This window comes from Pundamilia nyererei, unplaced genomic scaffold, assembly GCF_000239375.1.
Source record: "Pundamilia nyererei isolate P.nyererei 1_Seehausen unplaced genomic scaffold, PunNye1.0 scaffold00005, whole genome shotgun sequence".
Taxonomy (NCBI): Eukaryota; Metazoa; Chordata; class Actinopteri; order Cichliformes; family Cichlidae; genus Pundamilia; species Pundamilia nyererei.
Genome location: NW_005187406.1, coordinates 6814346 through 6841512, shown reverse-complemented (window position 1 = coordinate 6841512; position 27167 = coordinate 6814346). Strand labels below are relative to the sequence as shown.

At 38.7% G+C, this 27167-nt stretch overlaps 1 protein-coding gene across 1 annotated transcript; it reads left to right on the top strand.

Annotated features, from left to right (window-relative positions):
* On the top strand, positions 1–27167 carry gsg1l2b (gsg1-like 2b). Its single transcript, XM_005721908.1, has 5 exons — positions 1–464; positions 1360–1407; positions 5233–5385; positions 21237–21348; positions 24578–27167. The coding sequence occupies exons 1-5, from the start codon at positions 164–166 to the stop codon at positions 24876–24878; spliced, it is 915 nt and encodes a 304-aa protein (XP_005721965.1). The 5' UTR covers positions 1–163; the 3' UTR covers positions 24879–27167.

The following is a 27167-nucleotide window of genomic DNA, read 5'->3' as shown; positions in this document are numbered from 1 at the left end:
GAAGCGAGAGGCACGCTGAAGAAGCCAGATGTACCGTGATAATTAGCCGAGGATATTAATGGGAATAACGGGATTATGAGGATTTGAGGCGAAGTCACCAGAATCCGGTGTCTCGCAGGGCGAGGGATTAAGTTAGGCGTCTTTACTTCTTCCCTCTGCCGTTATGGGGATAGACCGGCGGCGGAGAGCATCGCTGGCTCTCACCTTGAACTTTCTCGCCTTGTTCCTGGCTGTGTCGGCTCTCACCACCAGCTACTGGTGCGAAGGGACACGGAAAGTGGTGAAGCCGTTCTGCACAGGACCGGTCACCACCAAGCAGTCCTTCTGCATCAGGTTCAACAGCACCAACATCAACGACACGCGGCTGGTGCAGTACATCTGGGAGACCGGGGAGGACAAGTACGTGTTGAGGAAGTTTCACACCGGCATTTGGTTCTCCTGCGAGCAGAACATCAACATGACCGGTAAGTTTGGTTTTCTACAGAAGTAACGGCGGACTGACGGCGGGACCGCTGTGCGCGCTGGGGAGGTGCGTCACGGAGGGAGACGTGCTGCTCCAGCTGCGATGAAATAAAATTAAAAGTCCGGATTTTAATGCATTGACTTTTACATTCAGTTCCACATCAACAAGGACTGGGTTTGGGGATTAATCTCGGAAACTACTGAGAAAATTACATGGAAATGTCACCAGGAAGTCATAATCTGACAATGAGTATTATATTTAACTAACAGGTTTTTGTGCCCATTGTTCAAAGGATATCAGATAGAGAAGTTCATAGACAGATTTATATAAACTCAGGTTCAGGATGTAATGTCAGTACACGCAAAGACATTTAAATTGCAAACACAAATACATGAATAAAACGCTAATTAATCACAATTTAGTAATATTTATGATTAAACAAGCAGACAATGGAATAATCATGTCTGGGAGCCTGAAAAGAGCAAACTAAATATATGTAATGTTGATTAATTGAATGATTCTTGGAATAGTTTTTATGGGCAAAAACATGAGCAAAGCAAGGTTAAAGGTATATTTCACCCGCTTCAGTGGTTCTTCAGTGTGAAGCACTACGTGTCTGTGTGCAGACCACCATAAATACATTTGTTGCACTGACAGTAGAATTTCTGGCCAGCACACAGCTATACGCTGCATTTCAGGCAGAAGACTGTGACACCCTAAGAGGGGGTGAGGGGGGGTGGGTGTTCTTGTTACTACATAATCACAGACTGGAACTTTTTCTTTTAAATTTTACATCGTAACTTTATCTTTGTGGAATATGGAGGAAAAACATATGAAGTCTGACATGCTATCAGCTTGGTACATGAAATAAATGTTTAATTTACGTTCTTTTACAGGTGAGAATTGCAGAAATTTCCTTTATGTTGCACCATCAAACGAAAGAGGTAAGTTTTTTTGTTTGTTTGTTTGTTTTTTTTACATATAAAATGCTACTGCAAATAAAGACTTTTTCAGGGACATGGCAAAATTCTCAGTCAATCAGAGCCTTTATCAATTTTGTCATCTCAAGGCTTAAAATAACCCAAAGATCTCTGTCATCTGTATGGCTGCTTTCTTGTGACTCTAAATAAGCAGATGAATCTGAAGTGGACGTTTCAGTAATTTTGTCAGTGTGATGAAATGCTGGCCAAAGTCATTTGGTTCTCCACTGACCCTCTTTCAGATATTTTTTTCTAGACATTTGTTTAAGCGTCTTTAGGCCTCCAAGTGATGTATTAAGTTTTTTCTTCATCTTCATCTTCTTCTTCATCAGCACTGACTTCCTGTCATTTGAAAGTGAGTCAGGTTCCACCCCAGATTTTTTTCTCACATAATTATCCTATATTGGGAAAAAAAATCAACAGCTATTGGTGACACCATGGAGTTGTGGATGACCTAATCACTTGTGCTGCTGCTAGGCAATAAGAAACCAAAACAGTAAATCAATCAGATCCACGTGGTTTTCTCCCAGTTAATTAGTGCCCCGAACGCTGCTGTTGTGCTAAAATCTGCCTCTCGTTGCAGTCTCGGTGTTTAGCACACAGAGTACAAATGAAAGAGGATCTTGGTCTCTGGGTCTGACAAAGTCAGTGGGGAAGTGCGTTAAACATGCATTTTTCTGATGGTCAATCTCATATTCTCGTATTATTTCAAAATGGGGATTAAGCCACATCTGGGTCTTGGGTGGAGGTTGGAAACAGTCATCATGATGTCACACACTGGTTGATGAACTACCATAGCCACAAAATGATCTTTCTGTTAACTTCCTGCTTTTGTTTTTCCAACCCAATATGAAAAACAAGGGGTGAGTGTGGATGAGAGCCCACAGACACTAACCCCCCTTGAAACAGCAACTTGTCAATCAGAAAATAACCACACCCTAAATCATAATAATGTTTTGATCCCAAATGAGACTGACATAGAAAAATGAACAAACCTTGTATAGCACATTAAACTTCGTGATTAAGATCATGAAGTCATTAGGAAACTAATAACTGATGTCATTTTTAAGTAGGAAGCAGGGATATGCTCTCATGGACTTAGAAACAATTGTACTTCTTGCTGTAACCCTCTGCAGGCTGTTGGAAAGAAAGCAAGTTGCTATGAGCTACTATTTATGTCCTATTTATTAATTTCCTAAAGTAAACCAAGCAGAAGAGAAAAATATCTGTGCTATATTTACTGGCACCAACAGTGCCAATAATTAAGCAGATCCTCCCGTGGGTCACATTCACAGGGGCAAAAATGTTTCCGAAAATCTCAACTCCTAAATTTTTATTAGAGCTAGCACGTAGTGAATGTATTATGTATATTATGTTTGATACTCAGTTTTTCTTATTCATTTTTTCTCAGTCAGAATTTTATAGTAAAAGTTCAGTTTATTTTGTCAGGAGGCAGTACGACATGACAGAGAAGATACGTATTGTACCAGACTTAGCAAAACAAAAAAATTATTTTTTTATCATAAAAAAAATGGGAATATTTTCTAGACCATCAGCGGGGAAGAGAGGGAAAATGTAAATCCAAAGCCTGATTATTCCACTGAGCCCAACCTGCTTCTTTATTTCCAGAAAAACTGACAACAATGTTTTTTTGGGAGGGTTTCACTCAGTTGTAGTTGCTGTCAGAAATCTTCCTTTTTGTGTCATTTATAGACAGAGGTGGGTAGAGTAGCCAAAAAATTGTACTCAAGTAAAAGTAGCACTACCTCAACATAGTTTTACTAAAAATAAAAAGTAGCCATCCAAGAAATTACTCAAGTAAGAGTAAAAGAGTATTTAGTGAAAAAGGCTATTTGAATACTGAGTAACTGATCATAACATCTGATTTAATTTTTTAAAATGAGACAAATGGTAAATGGCCTGTATTTATATAGTGCTTTACTAGTCTCTAAGGACCCCAAAACGCTTTACACATCCAGTCATCCACCCATTCACACACTGGTGATGGTAAGCTAGATAATCAGACAGACAAAAATATAAAGTTTAGTGCAAATTTTAAAGACTGAAAAGCAAAAAAACATGAACATAACATGATTACAAAATAATAAATCTAAGCAGAAGAAACACTTTTCTAATTCATTATTGAACTAATATTTAGAGAAGGTGATATAAATATATGTTAGAATAGTATAATACTACAGGTAAAATACTTCCAGTGACAGTATATGGTGTTACTTTATTTCTCCAAATGGCACAACAGACTCAGCAGATAGAACAACATTAAAACAACAAATAAGAAGTCTCACTTCGACATAAACTGTAGATTTGTGTCTGTGTCTCGTGCATTTTTGGTTAGAATGTTTATTATTCATTCAGTGAAGTTACTCACACTGAGTAGCTAGACTTTTTTCTCAAGAGTAGCAATACTTCATAACAATGTTACTCAAGTAACAGTAAAAAGTACAGTATAGTAAAACTATTCCTAAAAGTATTTTTTTTCCCCAAAAGCGTACTCAAGTAAATTTAACTGAGTAAATGTAATTAGTTACTACCCACCGCAGTTTATAGCTCACTCCTCCACTGAAACCAGATCCCCTAAAATGCCTTATTTCAGTATGTTTCAGTAACACAACAGAACTGTAGTGCCTAAAAACTACAGCGTACATCTGTTTTAGAAAAATATTGCTGTCTTAAAATAAGAAAAAAACAATTAAATGACACCTGTTTTGAAAGGCTGAGGTTAACTCCCTCAGACAATGGCAGGCTAACACTTTGTTTCATTCAATTGTTTTATACAAAAAGAAGAAAATTCAATAAAAATGCCATCTTTATCCTTTAATCCCTCCTACACACATGTGCTTCTTTCTTTTCTTTAACTATGCAAACAATTAACTGTGTGCAGACATGTAAAATGCTGCATAACAAGATGTGGGCAGCAAATTAGTAATCTGTAACCAGGCAACTCCATATGAGCCTCGCCGCAAAGACAAAATAGATCCTCGTATAAAGAGATCTTCAGCGACTGAAACAATAACTTGGATGCCAGACTCTTTAAACAGAAGCCTGTACCGTTGTCCCTGTACAACAGGTTTAGAGCATCCATCTCTTTGCAAACCATTTGCCAGCATCATGATTAAAACACTAGGATTTAGCAAAACAAAGAAACATTTCTATGGAAGGGGCTTAATTGCAGTGTTTTAAAGCCTCTATCTTTTCCACCTGCCTAAATTAAACTGAAGAAATCTTTTACTGAAGTCAATTTAAAGCAAGCAAGAAAAAGAATTTTTAGCTGAAGGACGTATTTCTGTCCACAATTCATTCAGGGATATTTTGGGTAACAGGCATGTTACGTTTATTACACACCTTATGATTAATTAACCACACACTAACTGCCTGCCCTTGGGTGATATATGCAATTACACTACAGCGTACACTGACAGGTTTTTAAATCCGCTGATATTTTGTCCTAACACGTATATAGACTCCAGCTCAGAATGCTCTGCGTCTCTGGGTAGATCATGCTCTGTATCCTCTCCCTGACTGTGAAGGTTAATGATACGGGGGATGGGGTTGCCGGCGCACCTTTCTCCACTCACTCTTCCCCGCTTCCTCTGCCTTTTCACGTCTCTGCTCCCTTCCTTCACCCTTGCTCACCCATATTCTCCCTCACGCCCCAATTTCCCTTCTCTTTCCCCACGACGTCACACTTCAACACCACCATCCACACAACTTGATTTTTTGTCTTCTTCCTCTTGGCCATTACTTTGCTATAACAAACTGTTTTCACAGGTGTGCTGTGGCTGTGCATAGTTGCAGAGTGCCTCTACATTCTCCTGCTGGCCACCGGAGGCATCCTTATGTCCATAGAAGTGTGTCACATCGGCAACGTCATCGACGGGCTCAAGCTCAACGCCTTTGCTGCCATATTCACTGTGCTGTCAGGTGAGAAGCATTAATATAATTACCATCTTTGCCATCAAGTTAGTGAAAAGCATCAAATCAAATAGTTGTGATTCAATGAGCGCTATTTTTGTTCATGTTTGTTTTGTGCTCTCCAATGAAAAGATTACAGATACTGTGATTGTTGTCAGTATCTTTTTCCACTTTAGATGAGAAGAGCTTTTATTTGGACATATTACTAACTATACTATATATAACTATATGTTGCTGCCATTAGTGAGTCTTATAGCCTCCCAAAAGTCAACTGGAAAACCTTGAAACTAGGTTAACTGGCTTCCAAAGTTAGAACTCATTGTTGTTCTCTTGCGTTAAAGGGAGGATTTTCAGTAAAGCCAATCATATGTGGGTAGCAGATACTGAGTATCTGGCTTAAGATTTCTTCTGCTTTCCACGTGTTTGTAACCAAAACCTGCTCAGACAGCGTTGGTCAGTAAAATAAAGAATTGAAATTTAAATCAGAAAGATGCTGCTTCCAGGAGTCTTTGTCTTCCATTTGTCACATATAAACTGATATGTTGCTTCCATTACTATTACTCCAGTTCATAACCGATAGTGTTCCATTGTTTGATTTTCATATCCAGTTATGCTTTTATTGCAACTATTTTAGATATTTGTCGTACTTAAAAAAAAAAGAAGAAGAAGCTATTGCTAATCCAGTGCTTTCCAGATGATTTTTTTGCAGGATGGGCCAAAGTCTTACAGTACTTTTCTGCATTCATTCAACTCATTCAATGTTTAATTGAGTCATTTTGACCAGTTCTCCAGCAACACTGGCTGAAATGCAGCCACAGCCTCTACCATGTTTTACAATTGACTTTAGACAGTCACGGTTGTACCTCTCACCTGATCTCTTCCATGCATATTGATGAGGATATACATTGGCAGTTCTTCCCATCTAGTTCACAAGCTCCCGAAAGAGTGTAACAACATGCCCTGAGGGGGGGGGAAAGAGGTGTTTTAGAATTTACCCCCCTCCAGGTAAAAAGTAGTAAGACAGATCAAGGACAGTGGAGGAAATCTGGAGCTTTAGATCAAAACCAAAGCAGACAATTCAGATTTTTTATACTTAGCTCTGCATTAAGGGGTTGTGATGTCATCTTTGTACACGGGATGATGAAAGAATCTGAGATGATGGAGGAGCTGTCAGCCATGCACTCAATGTAAGGGACAAGGACAGGGCATGATTAGTTCCTGGAGGCAACTGCATGCTTGGGTAGGCTGGGGCTCAAATGGGAGGCGTTAGAACTGATGGCTGTCCTGTTTTTCTCTACTTCAGACTTTCCAAGAACCTGTGAATTGTGGTGGATCGTGGTCTCTTTGGTGTTCTGGTTTGATTATTGCTAAGAGACTTGACAGCCAGGTTTGTTATCAAATGCGCTGATAACTTGCACTATGAAGAAGAGCATATGAATTTGAATTCGAGCCATTTTTCAGTCAGTTGTAGTTTTTGTCGTGGTTTAAGCCATGCTCTCCTTTTTACAACTCACTAAACTATTACGTTTATATTTATTTAAGGAGGAGGAAGTTAGCCTACCTTGCAAGTTTTTGCAAAAACAGAATATTTATGGATTGCTATAGTGCTGAAATGTGGAAAACTATCAAGAACCACATTTTGTTTTTTGTGGACAAGGGCCTTTCCCTTATTTTTGCACGCGATTACATTGGATAGCATGAGAATCTGAAACTCCAAAGTGAAACTTTCTTAACCTCCCTTAATGGCAAGGTTACTATTAAATTTTATTAGGTCCTGTTGAGGCATTGGCAGCTCCTGTGCACTCAAGAATGTATTTTTCAGCATTATGTAACGCACAAAAAGACAGCATCCTGTAACTTCACCTGATTTTGGTAACATACCGATGCACCAAATGAATAGTGACAGTATTGCATTGATGTTAGGCTCCTTGTCCATGAAGTCACCGCATTCTTTGCTAATATAAAACTGAAAAGTCATGCCCTGTAGAGGACCCCAAAATAAAAATTAACATTTACTGCAGGAACGTTTATCCAAGCTTTAAATACACTTTTGCTAAGTACTGTAAGAAAACTATAGCAAACGCTTGAGATATATACTGATTTTATTCCGTTTCTGTTTAACTTTAAAACCACTGAGTCCTTAGTTCTGCTTCCTTGTTGGCATTTATCCAGTCATATATTCAGGCCAGTTGTAGCCTCTCAGCCCTGAAAAGATTTCCAGCCGGTTTGCAGTCTGCCTCCCTCTCTCGGTGGAGGAATTAACAATGACCTTCTCTCTAATCCACTCTGTGAAAATGATCCCGACCACCACACTCTGGGCAGTGATTCAGCAATGAAAGATACTCGACTCCACGACAGTGACTCACAGCTTTTTGCTGCTTTGACAGGTCAAATTCAGAAAATGTGTTTTTTAAAAAACTGAAAAGGCTACAGGCTGAAGAATCGTACAACCTGTAAAACCGAGGTCCACACTTTGACCAATTTATTTAATGCTTAAAGGTTGTAACATATGTGTGTACTGTATCTATTCTTTAACTACAGGCAGTTCTAGTTAGACTATAGAAAAGACTCTTGTAGGCCTGGAGTAAAACTGATGCTATACTTGATCCACGGCTCACCCAAAATATGTTAGCATTTTGTGAAACACACTTACCAGCTTTTGTTATGTCAGTGACATGAGAGAATCAGTATTCTTCTCATCTCTGGCTAGAGACACATATTGTTTAGCATTGCTTAATTTAAAGACCTGAGGCAGCAGAGAACAGCTAGTCTGGCTTTATTGAAATATGTCTAAAACATGATAACGTCATAAATTAGCATGATGTGTTGGATTTGTTTAATCCATTCATAAACCGAAATGCAGTAATGTGCAAAAGTCTTGAGCACTTCTCATTTCTTGATATATTATGAGGAAAACGGGAAATACATGCAGAGACTGAAACATGCAGTCCTACAGCATATATGTAAAAAAAAAAAAAATTCCCCGCTCGCCCCTGTGGGCGGTCAATCCTTCAAGCTCGGGTCCTCTACCAGAGGCCTGGGAGCTTGAGGGTCCTGCGCAGTATCTTAGCTGTTCCTAGGACTGCTCTCTTCTGGAAAGAGATCTCCAATGTTGTTCCCGGGATCTGCTGGAGCCACTCGCCTAGCTTGGGAGTCACCGCACCTGGTGCTCCGATTACCACGGGGACCACCGTTACCTTCACCCTCCATATTTTCTCGAGCTCTTCTCTGAGCCCTTGGTATTTCTCCAGCTTCTTGTGTTCCTTCTTTCTGATGTTGCTGTCATTGAGAACTGCTACATCGATCACTATGGCCGTCTTCTTCTGTTTGTCTACCACTATTATGTCCGGTTGGTTAGCCACCACCATTTCGTCCATCTGTACTGGATATCAGCCACTTACTCTATCTGCCGGTGGTACATACTGTGCAGGGGCCTGTCCTTCCATGATGGTTCCTCGCCTTTCTCTTTCTTGGGTTTCTACTGCCTGAGGTATTCACTGAGCACGTGGTCGCTTGGGGCCATCTTCCTGATGTGTATATATATATATATATATGTGTGTGTGTGTGTACTGTATGATAACAATATATAAACAGTCTGAACTGTTTTTCAAGCTTTCTTCTAAATGAAACAGACGTGAAGTAGACTTCAGGATAGTTCTCCAGGCTCCTTGATGGACATTCAAAGCACTTCTTTGGATGCTGGTTGCCTCTTTTTCAGTTCTCTGTCAAAATGATCCCACACTGCTTCAATATCAATGTTGAGATTCAGGCACTGGAAAGGCAAATCCATGACCGATAGTGTTCATTTTGTGCTTTTCTGTTCTGTGTTTCATTGTCATGCTGAAAAAAGCATGACAAAAAACCAATCAGATACTTTCCAAATCGTTTTGCATGGTGGATTAAACTCCGATGGCACTTTTCTGTGTTCATAATTTTATCAGTTTTATCAAGATCCCCAACACAGAACCATGACAAAGCCTGCCCTGTGTTTCATAGATGGTTGTACTTCTCTCCTGACCTTCCCAGAACCACACTGACAACGATTTAGATTCTTGTAATTTTTTTAAGTGATCCTGAGCTATAGTTTTCCAGGCTTTCTGAAGGTCTTTCAAAGTTTTCCTGTGGACATTGGCTGCTTTTTCACTCATTGTCATTCTAGTCTACTTTCTGTTTTTTAAGCCACTTAACATCACTATGACTCACTTAAACATATAAGCTGGTCAGATCCACAATAACATTTTCTGCTTGCATCAAGCTTGTAACTTTGCAGACATCTTGAAACCTAATTTAATTAATTAGCTAAATTAACTGTAATTTCAGTGGTCACTGGAACATAAATACTGCATGTATAGAATCACCAGTAAAACCAGAATAAAAGGTGTTTTAAAATGCTTTTAATGCCCAATACTGACTTTCTTACTGTAGGAAAGAAAATCTGTTCATTTTGGTAGAAGGTCACGACAAGGAGAGTCTCTATCAAGAACAATGTGGATACAGAGCAGTGTCCGAAAGCATTACAAAAATGGAAATATTACGTTTGCTCAGACCCAATGAAACTTTACTTCTTTGATCTAACTCTAAGACAAGACATTGCTTTGATTGATGCTTTTCTTCAAATAGTCTGTTTTGGTGCAAGAATGAGGTTTTTGTCTCTGCTTGGATCAAATTTTCTGTCATATTTGTCTTTTTCAAAGAATCCGGCTTTATGTCTGTGAAGGAAAGCCCCTGATCAGAAGGCAAAGTTTTTAAAAACTTTAAGAGACCAAGAAGATTAGAGAAATTCATTCAAGAGACATATATGGATATGTGGTGAGCCTGAGGCTGCATATTGATTAGTTTGACGTTAGAGTTGGATTCCCCTAGTCTGACTGTTGCTTTGATTTTAGTACAGAGTAACCCAAGTTCTCTTTTGATCCTGTTGGCATATGAGGCAATGACGGAGCTATAGTCTTACTAGTTAAGTGTCCTCAAAACTTCATATCGTGTATCAGGTGCCTTCTTAATCCTATATGACTTTTTTTGCAGATGAATACACTGGGAATGACCTGCTTTTTCCTTAAACTGGAATATTTACAAAAAAAAGAAGTAAAAAGCAAATTGAAAGTTCTCATTCAAATAGATTTGTATAAAAGTGATATGGGTAATGCATCATATTTATCGTCATGACATCAGCACCACCCCACCCTGCTTGTAATCACAATTACTTCAAACCTACATTGCCATTACATTCAAATCACCACAAACTGTATATAAAAGATGGATGCAAGTGTCTTAAACATGCATTATTTCTAATGGCCAGCAGGGAGGGATGTTCAAAAAGGCATCAAGCTATGGAAGTCTATGGAAAAACAGCCTTCAGCTCCTTTGACCTTAGTAAGACTTTTCCTGATCAGTTCAGATCAGTACCTTACATATTCCTCCGGTTATCAGTTTTATCACTCCTCATTTTAAAATCACCAAGATGGCAACAGTACTAACACTCTGCTCAAGCCTTTAAAGTTTGAGTTCAGGTGACCATCTTTTGCCTGGCATAGACTCAAGTGAGAAAATGCACTTCCAAACCTATTGTCAGTTTAAAAAACTGGTGAAGGTTTAAAACGTTGTAGCAAGGATGTTATAAGATGGAAAAGATAACTAAGATTTACCTGATTTTTTTATTTGTCACTTGTTAATCATATTGACAGTTTGCTTTTGTGTCGTTGTGGATTGTGCATCACTGTGAATCGTGAGACTTTATTATCTCCTTTCCAAATGGGAATCTCTGAGACTGACAAATGAAGCTAATCAGAAGTGCCAAAATCTGCAGTTCCTTTAATGGCCAACTGAAGCTAGATCCATGTGTGAGTCAGTCCCCCAGACTCCAGTGTTGAAATGCCCAAGTAATTGGCATTTTAAAAGCCATTACTTTACAGTAAATGGATGTAGACGATGCTGGATGATTTTATTTTATCTTCTATTTATTTCTGGTGCATTTTACTGGCAGGGGCAGGCTGAAGGTTGACACCTTTTCCAGGGTCTGTCTATCACAGCAGAAAAACTACTGACCATCACTCAGTCATCCTGTTGTGGTCTTGTGATATTTTCATTTTCACCTGATAGGAGCTGAACCTAGCATGCTCTCCTGCAACTAAACTCAGGAGTCGTGTTTTCACACACTTACCCAGTGTTTTGCCAGCTGTAACGTTCAGTAAGATAGCGAGTGAACTCTCAACCCAGGCCGTGTGTGTCATGTTTTATTTATATATGGCTCGCTGTCTGAAGAAGTTGTTTGCATAAATAGAGGGGGTGAAATCTGTGAGGCTGGTACTCAAGTGTGAGTGTAGTTTTTATTTCTCTAAAACACAAAATCATTTAGAATTTTTTTACGGCTTTTGTTGCAGTTCGTCGGCTCTCAAACATCAACGGTTTAGTGTCCTTGTAACAGTTTGTTTCTCTTTTTAATGGGCTGAATATGTTATGTTAATGAGGTCTGAGCTGAAATTTTATTACGCCTGTCAGTTATGTGACGTATGATGAGGCGTGTGAGGTGATGATGAAAAACAGACGTATTGGGGAAGTAAAAGAAAGAGAGGTTTACTTTGATGTGAGGAATGAACTTAAGTTGAGCTGAATTCGGGTAATTAATGTGAGTAATGTGAGTAAAAACTTCAGTTTTTGTGCTGAGTGTGTGTTAAAAAAAATAAAAACTGTGGTTTTAATAGCGGGTGCCTGCGGAACTGCCAATTTGTTCCAATAGTAAGAGTGGTCATGCTAACTGTACTGTGTGTGACAGAGACTGCTGCTCGTTAGTGTATAAAGAGCCTGAGGGGACAGAAGGAAATACTGAGCAATCTGGAGCTATTTTAGGTGATACTTAACAATCTGAGAAAAATGTGACATGTTTCTCATAAACAAAACCAAAAAAGCATTTGTATTCCTTTAATTATATTTCGCATTACTTTTAGAAAATCTTTTTAAACATTGCAGTTTATTAAAAAAACAAAACGGTTATGCACCATTTAAATACAGCTTATTAATACAATTTTTCTTGATATGAAAGAGATCATGTCTTTCATATCTTTTCTGACTTTTTCAAAAAAGCAAGTTTCTCCAAACTCTCTATTCTCCATTTGTGTTACACTCTAACTTGCCAACTGTCAGCTATTTTCTGCCTTTTTCATGCTGCCCAAACAAAGAAAGCCTCAAAGTTTCATTCTAATGAGAAAGCTATACACAAGACAAACTCTGAAACTCTGGCTTTTTCCACTGGACCATATAGATGAAAGGAGTTCAAAACATAGACTTGCCTTCAGTTGATAAGAGCACATAAAAAGACCTCTCTGAAAACTACAAAAACATCTTTGAAAATGTTCAAGTTTTCCTATTCACCTTGCTCTGCAATGTTTTATCTCAAATAAATATGAAATAAAATATTCATAAAAATACAACTCTACTTCAAAGAACACATGCTCTGGCAGATTAGATTAACAACACTTACCGGTAATACGCGTGTTCTCAATTTTAACAACTTTTTTTTTCACCTTCCAGCACCTTGTCTTAATACCTGCAGCTTAAAGCAACTGATCTCCAAAGCAAGAGAAATGTGGCACAGCAGCAGCAACAAGTTTACTTATCTCTGACATGGAGACAGACATCTGCTAGATAACCCCACTTTCTGTTTCTATTTCTTAAATTAGTGTGTGCCTAGTGTACTAAAGTGTGCATGGATGTGTTGTTTGACTACTTAAGGCACAATGAACCTGTAGTTATTTAAGAAACTACCTAAATATAACAAGAAGTAACAATTTGATTTTATGTTGGAGGACTGCAGATGTTTTATATGTACAGAACAAATATTTCAGTGTCAGTGGAGTAAAGCAATCGTTATGTTAGAGAAATCATCTGCTCACCAAGTATGTGTAACCTAGTGACAAGCCTGTGAATGCTGGCTAGTAGTTGGGATGTCATCAGAACCAAAACTTATGAATGAAAAGCTTCAATACCAAAAGTCTGAAAACACAGCAGTACTTGTTTTTTCAGTCCTGTATGCTATATTAGCACAGTAAAAAAAAATATGCATAGAAGATGGCACCTAGTGCAGCTGCTGTGATAGTGTAAGTAAGTAGAAATGCACAGATCAACCAGCCAAAGATCAGAATCAAACGAGTTCCAGGATTCTCAGCCCTGACTGACCAGTCAGCCTCATGTATGACATATTATGAGTCGTCCTGTTTCATGCCTGTGAAAAATCCACAGTGGTGCAGGGAAATGGTTGTGTGCACACTCACAGGCATACACTAATGCCACATTCCTTAATAAGTTGGAATTTCTTAGAGTCACAATTTGAATCTTGAATTCCCCCTCAACTCGGATTTCCCACTTGGAAGGTTGGAGTAGCCCTCGAGGTAATGGTCCAAGATGGCAGCACTGAACATGAGCAAAAGTAAAACTGTAGAACCTTTAATCTGTCCTGCCAATGTTGTGTATGTGTGACTGACTAAACAAGCCATATGCAGAGCACTGACCAGGCTCTATACATGAATGTGCTCCAGCTGTTTTAAAAGCAAAAAAGTTTTATGTTGTATTGCTAGTGATACATGAATGGCTCTAACTAGCTTATCTACCTAGCAAATCCTGTTTTTCTTTTTTGGAAGGCCGAGTTCAGAGGTATTTGGACCGCAGCAAAACATGCACTATGACTAAAGACACAACCTATTATGAAAACATACAAAACACCTTGAAACAAAATTATTTGTTTACATTGTAAAGAAGCTAACAAAGACAACAACCCATTTATCTGTACGTCTTTCCAATTGTAGACCACTTTACTGTCAGTTTTTTAACTTAAAGAAAACCCTTGCTGCAGTTTGCTATTACATTGATGTGTGTGTGGTACAGATGGAACAGCCTGGCTATGTCGCTGTAATCCTGTTTCAGCTTCTTCATCGTCCCTCTCATTGATTGGCTGAGTACAGATCAACATGTTATGCAGCTGACCAAGTGGAAATGTGGTTTTGTATTAAGCAGTGAAAGTTACATAGTATTTCACTGTCAGTCAAACAATCTGGGTATGTTCCAATTTTATAACTACAAGATATATATGAATCTCTTTTTAATACACCTATTACCCATGATGTAACACCTTATCGTTACATTTTCAACACAAAAAACATCCTCTTTAGCCAAAATAGCACATACCCTGGAGTTACAGCTTAAACAAGACCTGAAAACAGGGTTGTACTTTGGTATTACCCAGTTTGAAAAAAGGGGGGACTTCTTAAAGACTTAAGAACTGTCCAAAAGAGTTTTAACCAACATAATTTAATATAAAAAGAGCAGCTTAGAAAGGCAGCTTCTCAGAAGTAAAGATGAGGAGAACCATCCATCCATTTGCTTCTGCTTATCCTTTTTCAGGGTCGCTGGAGCCTATCCCAGCTGTCTTAGGGCAAGAGGCAGGGTACACCCTGGATAGGTCGCCAGTCTGTCGCAGCGCTAACACATAGGCACACAATCATTCGCACTCACATTCACTCCTATGGGCAATTTAGAGTTTCCATTTAACCTAACCCCCCTAAGTGCATGTCTTTGGACTGTGGGAGGAAGCAGAGAGAACCCACACAAACACAGGGAGAACATGCGAACTCGACAAAAGAAGACCCCATCCTGATCCTGATGGTAGAATTAAACTCAGGACCTTCTTGCTGTGCGGCAGCAAAGCTGACCACCATGTCACCATGCTGCCCCAGTCCCACTGTTCAAGAACATGTGTCTATAAGTTGTGGGAAAATTTCATAATAATGATCTTCAGTGTAATTGTGAAGCCTGTGAATGCTCTCTTCTTGTAGTCAGAGGAATTGAAATTTGAAATTAGTGTTTTCTTTTTTTTTGCACACATCCTCCTGACTTTTTCAGTGGAGTCCTTGCACATTTCAGCAAGCCATATTTCTCATGAACCACATACTGCAGATATTAAAACAGCGTTGGTTTGTAGTAGAAGAGTGAAGTTGTTCAGACCTTCAACCTATAAACATTTGAAGCATTGCAAAATGAAAAATAAAAGGTAGAATACTATATCAGACAGTATTAGGGCAGTGGTGTTAAAAAAGGGGGATGCTACACAGTAGTAAACATGTCCATGTACCACACTGTTAGACATGTTGCTACCATTAAATTACAATAAGCTAATATTATTTATCAGTTTAAACAAGTGGGTTTATTCTTTTCTTACTTACACTTTATACACTATTCCAACTTTTTGGTATTGTGGTTCTATTATTTACAAATATTCCAATACGAGGGAATATGTTGCGCAATATCTCTCAACAATAAATGTTTTTCGGTCTGTACTAAAATAATTCTGCTGTGTTCTTGTATGAAATCACACTGTGACGTCCTGTTTCTGATGTTCTGACCAGATACTCAGAAAAAGACTGTTCTTCAGCCAACTGGAATTAGACGAGGCATAATGCCCCACAAGAGAGAGAAAAACAATTCATTGCTCTTCGTGTGTTTGTGACTTTGAGTAAAGCATATTGTTTGTGTATAATCTTTCACATGAGAGCATTGCAGATTAATGACATGCCCCTACTTGCAGTTTGGTGTTGTTGCTGTGCATAATGTATAGCTACAATTTGATAGGTCTGACATGCCGAAAAATGAAAAGTGTAAAGTTTGACATATCCTGTGACCGGTATTGTATTAGCCACAAAAAACACATGTATTTTTTCTTTTTTCATATCCGCTTTGTCGTATGACAGATTTCTCATGCAGTTCTAAACGCAGGATTAAAAGCTCAACCACCTTTTGTACACTGGATGAATAGTCATTTTCCAAACAGCGTGATAAAGGACAAATAATCCTTAGTGTCAGACTTCAGTTGTAGCTTGTGCACAATGACAAAACAGATTTAAAAAATCTAGGTGCCCCCTGTTGACTGTGAGAGAGCTTTGCAGCACAGATTAGGCTAAACTGCTTTCTCGATGTTGTACGGCTGAACTGGATCAAAAGCGTCACATCTCTGAGGCTGCTTGTATATGTTAAGTGCTTTGACACTAAGAATAAATAACCTTGCAATGGCATGTATTGACTTCTTTTGGAAAAAAGTGACCTTGTGTTAGGAGAACAAGCATAATTTCCAGATGACAGAACGTGCTGAGACTCGGGACTGCGATTTGTTCCACTCATCCTGATGCACGGCTGCCTCTGATCTGCATAACATTATGATAATGTAGCACTGTCATATCTTTAGGAATAAACATGAGCTCTGATAGGGATGAGATGAGAATTTAGGTGTTTGGTACTGAATCTGGTGCACTCATGTTCGGCCCAGGGATTTGTGGAGGGGGGGGGGGCTTATGTGGTAATCGGATTGGTAGGCTACAAATCCGTAGCTTTTTATTCCTGTGCTGGTTTGTGGGCAAGGCAAAATCCAGCACAAAAAAATCAGGTGCAAAGATGAAAATAATAAATGAAGCGAAGCACAGAAAACCAAGCAAGAGGCAGACGAGGGGAAGAGATGGGAAGAATATGAAAGGACAAAGAGTATACCGGATAAGTGGAAGATGCTGCTAATCTCTACTTTACGTTTTGCACCCAGTTCTTGGTATATATGGATTGGACTCAGTTGATGGCTGCTGAAACCTCCAACAAACAATAGTTGTCCTATTACAGGATGAAAGCACGCCTGTTGAGCATGAGATTTCTTCACATAATGAAAAGGGTGTAAATAAATAGGAGATGTCTTGTAATGTCTGGGCTATCTTTTATTCTAGCTTCTCCAGCTCAGTACAATCTCCCATCAGTGTTATCCAGCTTGCTGAAAGTCAGAGTGTGCTTTTTGTTTCCATCTTTTCCATTCATAAAGAGAAAAAAATATTAAATATGATTTACACAAAGATAGGAAATTTTAACACCTTTGCTGTTTTCCATTTTTTACACAAAATCAGGTTGCAATATTTTTCACAGTTGTTCTTTCTCACATTTGCCACAGCAGAAAATTTTATCCTGCAGATATGTTTGCACTACTGTAAATAAACTATGCCTGAAGTACACAGGAAGCTGAACTGGTAGATGTAACAGGAAATGGTACCAAGATGCTAAACAGCTTATATTCTAATACATTTAACACTGCAAATGTGGGAGAACTACAAATGGCAGCAAGCATGTCATTCGTTGGTGTTGTCTATATCTGTTAGTTTTTTCTAATTTCTAGTTTTAATCTCAATTTTTGGCATTTATCCTGCAAACATGCCCAGATAATAAAGAGCTGCTTAAAAAGTACAGAGCAAAAAAAGCAGTATGAATAAATAATATATGCATAATAGAGAAAGACTCTTTCGTGGCTAGTTTTCATTATTACCATCATAAAAGGTGAAACACTGTACTGCGCTATTAATGAACTGTTTGTATGTTTTTTAATAAAATAAAAGCTAAAGAGTAAATTTGTTTAGAACGAACAAAAAGTATGTTTGTGGCAGGCACTGCTGCATCCAGTTAATGGTTCCTCTGAGTATAAAGCTTTATTATCTCTAATTAGTAGTACATTCAAAAACTTCATAATTTTAACAAAGTTGAAAAAAGTTAAGTTAGTTAGGAAAGCTTGTGCATGTTCTTATCCATCATTTTCCTTTCGTATTTTCATGTATTCTACATGGATCTTAAGCTAGTTGGAAAGCTAACTTGCTGCCCAAGATACATAGTTTTACTTTTACTTGCTTAGTATCACGTCTAACTAAAATAATGTTACTGTTTGGGTTTTTAAAATCATTTGGCTAGAAAAAAAAGCTACAGCTAAATAAAAACTTCAGCCAATTCACAAAGTAAGCTAACTGTCGCTTGTTTGCTAACTACAGCTCATGTGTTAGCAGTAGCAACAGCATTGCTAATATATTTTTTTTTACCTTGTTTAGTCTAGTGTGTGTGTGTGTGTGCGTGTGTTATTGCATTGCAATGACTCACACGTATCTTTGAGAAGAATGTGACCCTGAGGACACTTTGACAAGGCAGTTTTGAGTCCTTTCATAGGTTGCTATATATAGTTCTGTCTGTGGATGTATTTTATCAAATTAATAATATCAGTATTATAGGAGGGCTGATATTAAAAGCTAATATTAGCTTTTTTGATGATCTGCTAGCGACAGCATTTATAATGGCCAATAAATGAAAATTTTAAACGCGAAAAAAGATGTAGGAGAAACACTCCAATCCACCAGGGGTCGAATGTTGGGTGTTTTTAACAGTAAATTATAGGGAAATCTATTTTCCTGTCGTGGGTCTAAAAGAAAAAATATCGCCTGATATATCAGAATATTGGAATGCTAAATCACCACATCTATATCATTGGGGTGCATTGCATCTGTGCTAGATGCTTTTCTGAATGTTTACTGGTGTGCAGTTAGGATTAAAGGAAGATGAGAATAAGGCAGTGCTGGGAGAAATTCAGCTCTACCCTCCTACCATTACCTGAGGTCTGAGGTCTGGGTTTCTCTGCTCCACTGCTGCCAACACAACCCAGCCACAGATAAGCAGCCAAAACTGGATGGATGAATGTTTCTACAAAATATGTTTTTCACCAGCGTGTTGCTGGTGTAACTCAACTGTTTGATTCAAATGTAGTGTAAAAATTACAATTAGTTAAAAACCTTTGTTGTTTTCCTTGTAAATTGCATATTGGCCTTGAGCTGAGCATGCCTAGCAACAGAAGCTTAAAGGGAACAGGGTTTAGGGGAAAATGAATTCTCTCTCTGTTTTCCCCTTGACTCTCGTGGTCTTCATCTCACAAACAGTGGCACGCTGAGATTGGCTGTAATTACCATATTTATGCCTTCATTTCTTTCATTGCATTAGTTGATCCTATTCCCAAGCAGAAGCCTGCTTACGTGCAAAAGTAAATAACTCCACCAACACTGCTGTATTCTGAAATTTACTGCAAGATTTATTAGCAGCAGCACTGTGAATGGTATTGTTTTCACCTCGTGAGTCAGCTTGTCATCATGGGAAATTGTGGGCCTGGATATACCTACTTTAGCAGGAGCTGCTCACAGAGGCTGTTTTGGGAGCAGTAGCTGTGCCATGTTTTCAAATAAAATGGTAAAATACACCCAGTTTATAATTAACTAATAGTTAATGAAAAATAGTACATTAATTACTCACTAACATAACAAAAAGCTCTCTTCAATGAATGGTTTAAAACACCGACAAAGTGCAGACACAAGGATGGCAAAAGTGAAAGGCAAAGTTACTAGATACTAGTTAGGTCTGCTATAATATATGGTTGGAGATGGTGGCACTAACAAAAAGACAAAAGTGGGAGCTGGTGGCGGAGTTGAAGATGTTAAATTTTTCATTGGAAATGATGGACAAGATTAGAAATGAGTACATCAGACAGACAGTTTGGGATTCATGGATGTAGAGAAGGAGGATATGATGTGTTTGGTGTGACAGAGCGAATCTTATGAGCTTATGAGATGCACTCAGTGGCCACTTTGTTAAGGCAAAAATACTAATCCATCACTGTAACAGGGACCCAGTGGTTTCAGGTAAGTAGGCATGGTGAAGATGTCCTGCTGATATTCAAACCGAGCATCAGAATGGAGAAGAACGTTGACTTAGGTGGCTTTGACAGTGGGAGGGTTGTTGTTGCCAGGCAAGCTGGTCTGCCTGGCAACAACCTGGTCCTTTCAGAAACTTATGATCTACTGGGTGCTTCCTACATAATCACCTCCAGGGTGTACAGAGAATTGTCAGAAACTGGGAGAAAATGTGTTGTTGATGTCAGAGGTCAGAAGAGAATGCCAGAATACTTTGAGCTGATAAGAAAGCAACAAAGCTCCCTCGGTTACATCTGCAGTACGCAGAAGTGCATCTCTGAATGAACCAGGTGAAGCAGATGGGTGCAGCAGCAGAAGACCACGCGATGTACCAGCTAAGAACAAGAAACAGTGGCACCTGCTGGGTCATAGGCTAGCCAAGATTGAACAACCGCGTGTGATTTAAATGCCGCAGCTTATGTAATATTTTTTAAAAACTTTTTTATCAGAGTTCTCCGTGTTGTTCCCAGTTCCTTGGTGCGCTGCTATTTCTTCTGGTTATTAAGCAATAAATGAGAAAATAATAATGCAGTAGACAAAGAAAAGTTGGTACACCTGAAAGTTGCATTTCACTGTTTATTTCTCACAGTTTTATTTTTATTTTGTGCTCCACTTGGACTTTTCTGAATGATTTTTCAGCTGTTAGTGAAGTCTTGTCTATTTTTCTTTATGTATTTATTTTGTTTTAAGAATGTGTGAAATGAGTAAAGAAACAGAGAATCAGTGCCTAGTCTGGCCACATACTTAGAATATTTCTCTCTGTATGTGATCATTTGCCAACCCTAAAAGAAATACATTCTGTAGATAGCAGCACTACTCGCTGTGACTCACTTAAACAGTGACTCACTGTAGCTCAGTACCCCTTGCAGTAAAATGAATAGTGAAGGAAGCATGCAGATTCAGCAAATACAGAGTATGACTAATCAGTCCATGTGACAGTGTTATTGAATTATTAGACCATTAATACTCATTTTTAATAATATTTTAGTACTTCTGTGGTTTCATATCCTGGGATTGGTCAAAGGATATGTTAAATAGCTGAGAGGTAGTTAGAGAAAATTCTTCTGCTCTATTCTTTCATTGCGTTCTTAGAGGTTTAAACTTTGTGTAATAGCAGTGTTTGACATGTATATGGTTGCAAACAGCTGCTCGTGTATGCGTCGTCATGTGTTACATTGTGCAATACTGCCATCAAGTGGTGGCTATCAAGAAATACACTTAGCAGGTTCTTTGGCTGTCAGTGTGGGTAAATCTTATTGATTTATCAGTGTTTGTGTACGTGTGTGTGTCCAGGTCTGTTGGGGATGGTAGCCCACATGATGTTCACCACAGCCTTCCAGCTGACAGTCAGTCTGGGCCCAGAGGACTGGAAACCTCAGACGTGGGACTACAGCTGGTCATACATGTGAGTGATGTTGGTTCTTTTTATTTTGCTCCCAAGCAGCCAGACATTCGTGTCATTTTTAAAGTGCTCTTGAACAATAATTCTCCAGGCTTTCTGGAAGTCTTTCAAAGTTTTTGTTCGGACATATAATCTAAAAAAACAACAAGGTTTGTGAGTCACTCCAAGCCGAGTTTGGAGAATTTTTCTGAGCATTAAATTCTGACGTCTTTTTTAAATTTATTTGTAGCAAAATCGGTGAACTGACTGTAACTCAACAATGATTCCTTCTAATCATAGTTTTGTACAGATAGCAACATCTGTAAATTACACATTGTCATGCAGCCATGTGCAACACCATGTGTAAGGACATAACTGCAAGATGTTTTTTGCATGAAACTCCTTTTCTGTCCCATTTAGGATTTGAACATTTATGTTCTGCTCACTGCCAAATATGTGAGCTTGTTAAACTTCAAACATGAGCTTTTACAGGGGCGTTTTTTTGTGTTCCTGTGCCTCCTGGTACAGTAAATTGTCCACAAATTATGCCTTGCTTCAATGCAATTTTAACAGTTTGCAAAGCCATCTGTGGGCCAGACTGAACCTTTCAGCACCTCAGTTGTAGCCTACTTTTCAGTCTTTTCATCTGCTGCAATCACAGGTCCAAAAACTGAGCTTGTTAAGTGGATAAAGGGAAAAGCCCACTCTACAAGATAGCTTAGTCTTTTCTCTTTGTGTCTCCTGTGCTGTTGCTCTCAGCCTACTTTTCTGTATTTCTCCTTACCCCGCTCCCTCCCATTACAGTCTTTGTAGTAATTTCTTTCTTATCCCACTGTTTCACCACTTGGCCCTTTGAGTCCTCACTTGTTTGTTCTCCCAAAGCATTGAAATGATTTGGTAAAATGTTCTATACATTGGTTATTTCATCTTTGATCAATTTAAATTGCACAAGAACAGCAGAAATATGGAATACTTCGTTTAACCATGCATTGCAGTTCTTTTCTCAACTTTTGTTTGCTTTGTGCTAAACTTGGAGCCCAGCTGATATTGAATTTTAAATCACTGAATACTGGTATCAGTATTCAGTGATTTGAAAGGCGAACATTTCAACAGATTAGCCAATATCTTTTTCTTTTTCTGTGTTGCTAGTGGGAAAGCTTGTATTTATCAATCACTATAAATACTAATGTTGATAAATCAGCACACAGGTAATACTGGCCAGTAACATCAGCCTGACAACAAATGGGTTTGGCTCTAGTTAAACCTCATCAGTTCGATCGAGGTTTGCAGGGCTTTTGTGATGAATCAGCGCCACCAGGAGGACAATTCCTCCTTCACATTGGCTGGACTGTTATTCTGCAAAAACACGATGAAAGCACATAGACAGTTTTTTATCAGCATAGTACATCATTTCTGGTGGTTATTTAATATAGAAAAAAAGAATCTTTTACTCATAAATATCATAATTTATGCATTCTTGTAAATTTAGGATCAAATCACTAAATTACAAAGAAAAGAGAGCCAGTTTTTGGAAGCCACCATCTTGCACCGCCGTCTTGAATACAGCAGACACAGTAGCATAATAGTGTTTTATGTTCATGGCTTGAGATATACGTTGTATGCCTCATTAGAAGATCACAAACAGCTCTTTTAAGCTCCAGCTATTTAGCATTAGTACATGTATATTCTTATCATTTCCTTCTCATTATGCCTCTGTCCTCCTCCTCTGCTTTTGTCTCTTCCTCATTTTCACCTCGTCCTCTTCCTCTTTACCTCAAGCTTCATCTCCTCAACTGAAGTCGGGGCTCTAACACAAGAAAAGGTTCATAAATATGCTTATTTAGTCTCAATATTGTCGCAATTACTTACTCACCGTCTCTGGACAATGAGCTGAACAAAAACAGCAGCTGGTTTTAAGCTAATATTGTGCCAGCTAGTGTGCCAGACAGCTGAGCTAAACAGTAGAATGACACCCTACACTTACTGCAGATGACCAGCAGTCCTACAGAGTTTTTTGTCCTACAGTGGCCAGTGTAGCTGAGATTTATGAACAAGATTCAGTCGACTGCAGTCTGCAGTCTTTTGACATCTATTGGGGTGGCTGTAGCTCAGGCAGTAGCGTAGCACACCTACTAATTAGAAGGTTGTTGGTTTGATCCCTGTCTGTTCCAGCGCTAAAAATGCTAACCTGAAGTTGCTCTCTGATGCATCCATTCAGACTGTGAATGTTTGATAAAAAGGCACCTGCATAGGAAAAACATAGAAAAGTGTTCGTGTGACTGGGTGTGACGGGGTGAATGAGGCAAGTTGTGTGAAGCGCTTAAAGTAGAAAAGTGCGATATAAGCACCAGTCCGTCTACTGGTGAGATTGTACATACTGCACCTTTAAAGTCACCTGTTCCTGATTGCCCTTCCCTCCTTGTATTTAGTCCGTATCTATAAACATGGTTTTTGTGAGGTAGCCATTGTTGTATATGCAATGTTTTCTCTTACTGACTCACCTGTCTGTACCAGAAAACCCATTCGTTATGCTAAAAAGTTCACAGTGTGCTGTCATTAAAACAGATTTAGATTGTCTTAGTCTATAAATGTGTGAATAGCAATTTTTAAACAATGGTGCACACGTGTAATATGCTGCTGTGAAATTGATAACTTATCTAAACAGGCATGTATATTTTTTTTAGCTATTGTTTGTCTTCTGATCCCTAATCAAAGCCACCCCTTTGTTTACTTGTCAAATAATTATTATTACTTGATCGTGACAAAAAAAATTACCTTGACAGCATTTTATGTTGTCACAAAGTAACTGTTTTCCCAAGATATCAAAATAATATGACAACCTGTTTTCAGTAGTCTGAATTTTGGAGGAAAGAGGCTTTTTGTGTTTTGATCATTAAATAAAAGAGACTTTCTATCAAGATAAAGTTTTCAAAATCATATTTTCATGTTTCTATGAATGCTTTCACTTGAGGATGCATTTGTCATACCTAGTCTGCTATCAGTATTTAACCTCTTAAGCCCCAACGCCCCCTGATATGGGGGCAAAAGGTAGGCTTGGGGCTTAAGAGGTTAAAGTAAGGAGGTGGAGGTGCCAGAGTTGAAGAATGTGACATTTTTATTGGGAGTGGCCACGATTTAAATGTTAGTATATCAAAGGATTAGCTCAGGTTCTGTAAAGGATATAAAACTGAACAATGGGTGTTGAATATGGAGCAAATGAAGGAGTTCATGGTGTTTTTGTTTCTTTCCTTAGTTTGGCATGGAGCTCCTTCACGGCCTGCATGGCATCCTCAGTCACCACCATCAACCGCTACACCAAAACCATCCTGGAGTTCAAGCACAAGCGCAGGAACATTGAGAAGAACCTGAAGATCAAGCAGAAGCTGTTGGAGCTGGACTCTCCGGAGCAGGTGTGGGACATGTACATCAGCTCTGTGCCGAGCACTGCCGAGGAACTGCTCGACCTGTCGTCAGATGGACGCAAGCTGTCCAACACCTCCATCTTCTTAGACCTCAATGACCTGCCAGATCCACAGGGAGAGGAATACTGCTAGACAAGCAGCGTGTAGCATTTTGAAACATGATTCTGTCACTGTCATGTCCAGTGTCTTACAAGGATGTAAATACTTTAAGGATAATGAGATCATGATTGAGACCTCTGGGGATTTTAAGTGATTAGCCAAAATGTTCAACATTTAGCATCGTAAATCAGAGCACTAATTTGGAAGCATATTTCTGGTCACCTGATAAACATAACTCTTGTTTGGTCTTCACCATTCCTGAGAACTACAACAGGATGTTTAATTTCAGGTTTTTCACTGTGTTCAACAGATACTTGCTGACGGGTGATGACAGCCATGAACCCAAAACCATAGAAGCACAGCAGGATATTACATATTTTCAGCATAATAACTTCATATTTAAGGCAAAAGATTTAAAGGTTTGGGGGGTTTTTACACATCCTTAAAAAAATCCAGTTTTAGTTTTATATTCATGCGTCATTAGCAAGGTTACAACAATTATTGTTATTAGCAGGAAGACTATTTACCTTACTTTGAATAAAAAGTCAATAAAAAAAAACTTGCATTTTCAGATCATCATATCATCTTTTGTTAGAAAATAATTTAGCCCTTCACAAAAAGCAGGGAAGCTATTTACTCGGAACTTATTCTGTATATTTGTGTAGTGATAAAACAACAAAAAGATCTGAAAAATAAGCTTTTCACCATTTAAATGATGGTCAAACCTGATCTGCTGTGGCACAGCATATCAACAAATATACTGTCAATATACAGTAAATGTACCATTGAAGCTAATTACACTACTGTAAAATTCAAAATGAAGGTTTGCCGTCTCCTCAGCAATGATCTCAGTGATCACAGTGATTGTTTATTACCTCAGAACTCATCAAATGTACATGGAAATTTGATTTGGAAACTTATCCTGATTCTGATAAAAGTCAGAACATGATATATAAAAGACTCTACAGGGATCCAGTTGGTTCAGGCCAACTGTTTAAAGCTAATCAAGCCTCCTATAACCTACATAGCTGTCCCGTTAAAACTGGGTTGTAGCCTTATCCAGATTTCTGAAACCAAAACATATACAAAACATAACTGGGATACTTTGCATACACCGATGCTCAAATGGTACATGTAGCTCCTTCCATGTCTAGTACTTCTAGTCGCTGAGCCCACCACAGTCGTTCTTCCCCGTTCATAAAAGATAGACATGCCCATCATAATGTTTTGAAATCCTAAGTGTTTTGGCCGTCTCCACCAGGGGGCGTAACAAGCATGGTTCAGATCTGATGAGAACCTGAAGACACTGGATGATGGTTAGCTGTGCACCAAAGCATATAAATCTCATCATCTATTGAAACTAGCAACATTACAGAAATGTTTGCTCTAGTTGTAAATCATCTGAGAAATAGGATACATTTTTCTCATTGGCTGTACAGAGGCCACTCTTCAGTCGTTCTTATTTTCCATGTAGGAGTCACCCCATGGTGGCCGTTAGCATAAATGAGAATAGGTGAAGCTGAGGAACCTAACAAAAGCCAAGAGAAAAGCTCCATAGAAAGGACAGTGATCTGATCGCTTCTCCAACATCTCCAATTAGTTCAGTGAGGCGTAAAGAGTCTTGGGTTGCTGAATTTTAAAGTTTAACTATTGATGAAGGTGTACAAAGTTGCTAAAGCTGCGTGTGTCCATGACTCACTCAGCTGTAAATAGACATTGCTGGACCGACAGTATCCATATATTGATACACTGCCTCACACCTAACCAATCATGTAAACCAAATGGGATTTAGTGGCATCAAACACACTGCATTAGGTCTTTAGAACCGAGAAGTACGACCACGATCGAGGAACTGTAGCAGCATTGCTCTGTCTAACACATGGAAACAAAAGATGATTTTAAGGTGTATAGCAAGAAGGTTCTGGAGGTTGAGGATGCCTGCAGGCCACGCTGAGTGCCTTTACTTCCGGCAGCATGCCTCCGCTCACGCAGCATGCTCTGTGCTCACAACATATGAATAAGGGCAGTGGTGTTTCTCTGAAAAAGTGACTGCTTTAGAGGAAACGTGTAGCTGTCTGTGCAAACTGCCAAAACCCATCAGCGAGAGAACCGCGCGTCTTTTGAAGCTCTCTGTGTTAATATTTACTTGATGATGGGGGTGTTTTTCTTGTATTGACACACTGGGATTGTTGCTACTTACAGTCATTTAAGTGCATTTCAAAGTATATCTTTGTGTACCTTATTTATTTGTTCAGTTTAAAGTGAAATGTAAATGTAGATGACTTGACAGCTTATTCTTCTTGAGTTTAAATGATCTTTGAC

Coding starts and splice junctions, on each gene's coding strand:
- gsg1l2b (XM_005721908.1), top strand. CDS start 164: ATGGGGATAGACCGGCGGCGGAGAGCATCGCTGGCTCTCACCTTGAAC. Junction 5,386..21,236: donor CATATTCACTGTGCTGTCAG/GTGAGAAGCATT, acceptor GTGTGTGTCCAG/GTCTGTTGGGGATGGTAGCC. Junction 21,349..24,577: donor GACTACAGCTGGTCATACAT/GTGAGTGATGTT, acceptor TTCTTTCCTTAG/TTTGGCATGGAGCTCCTTCA.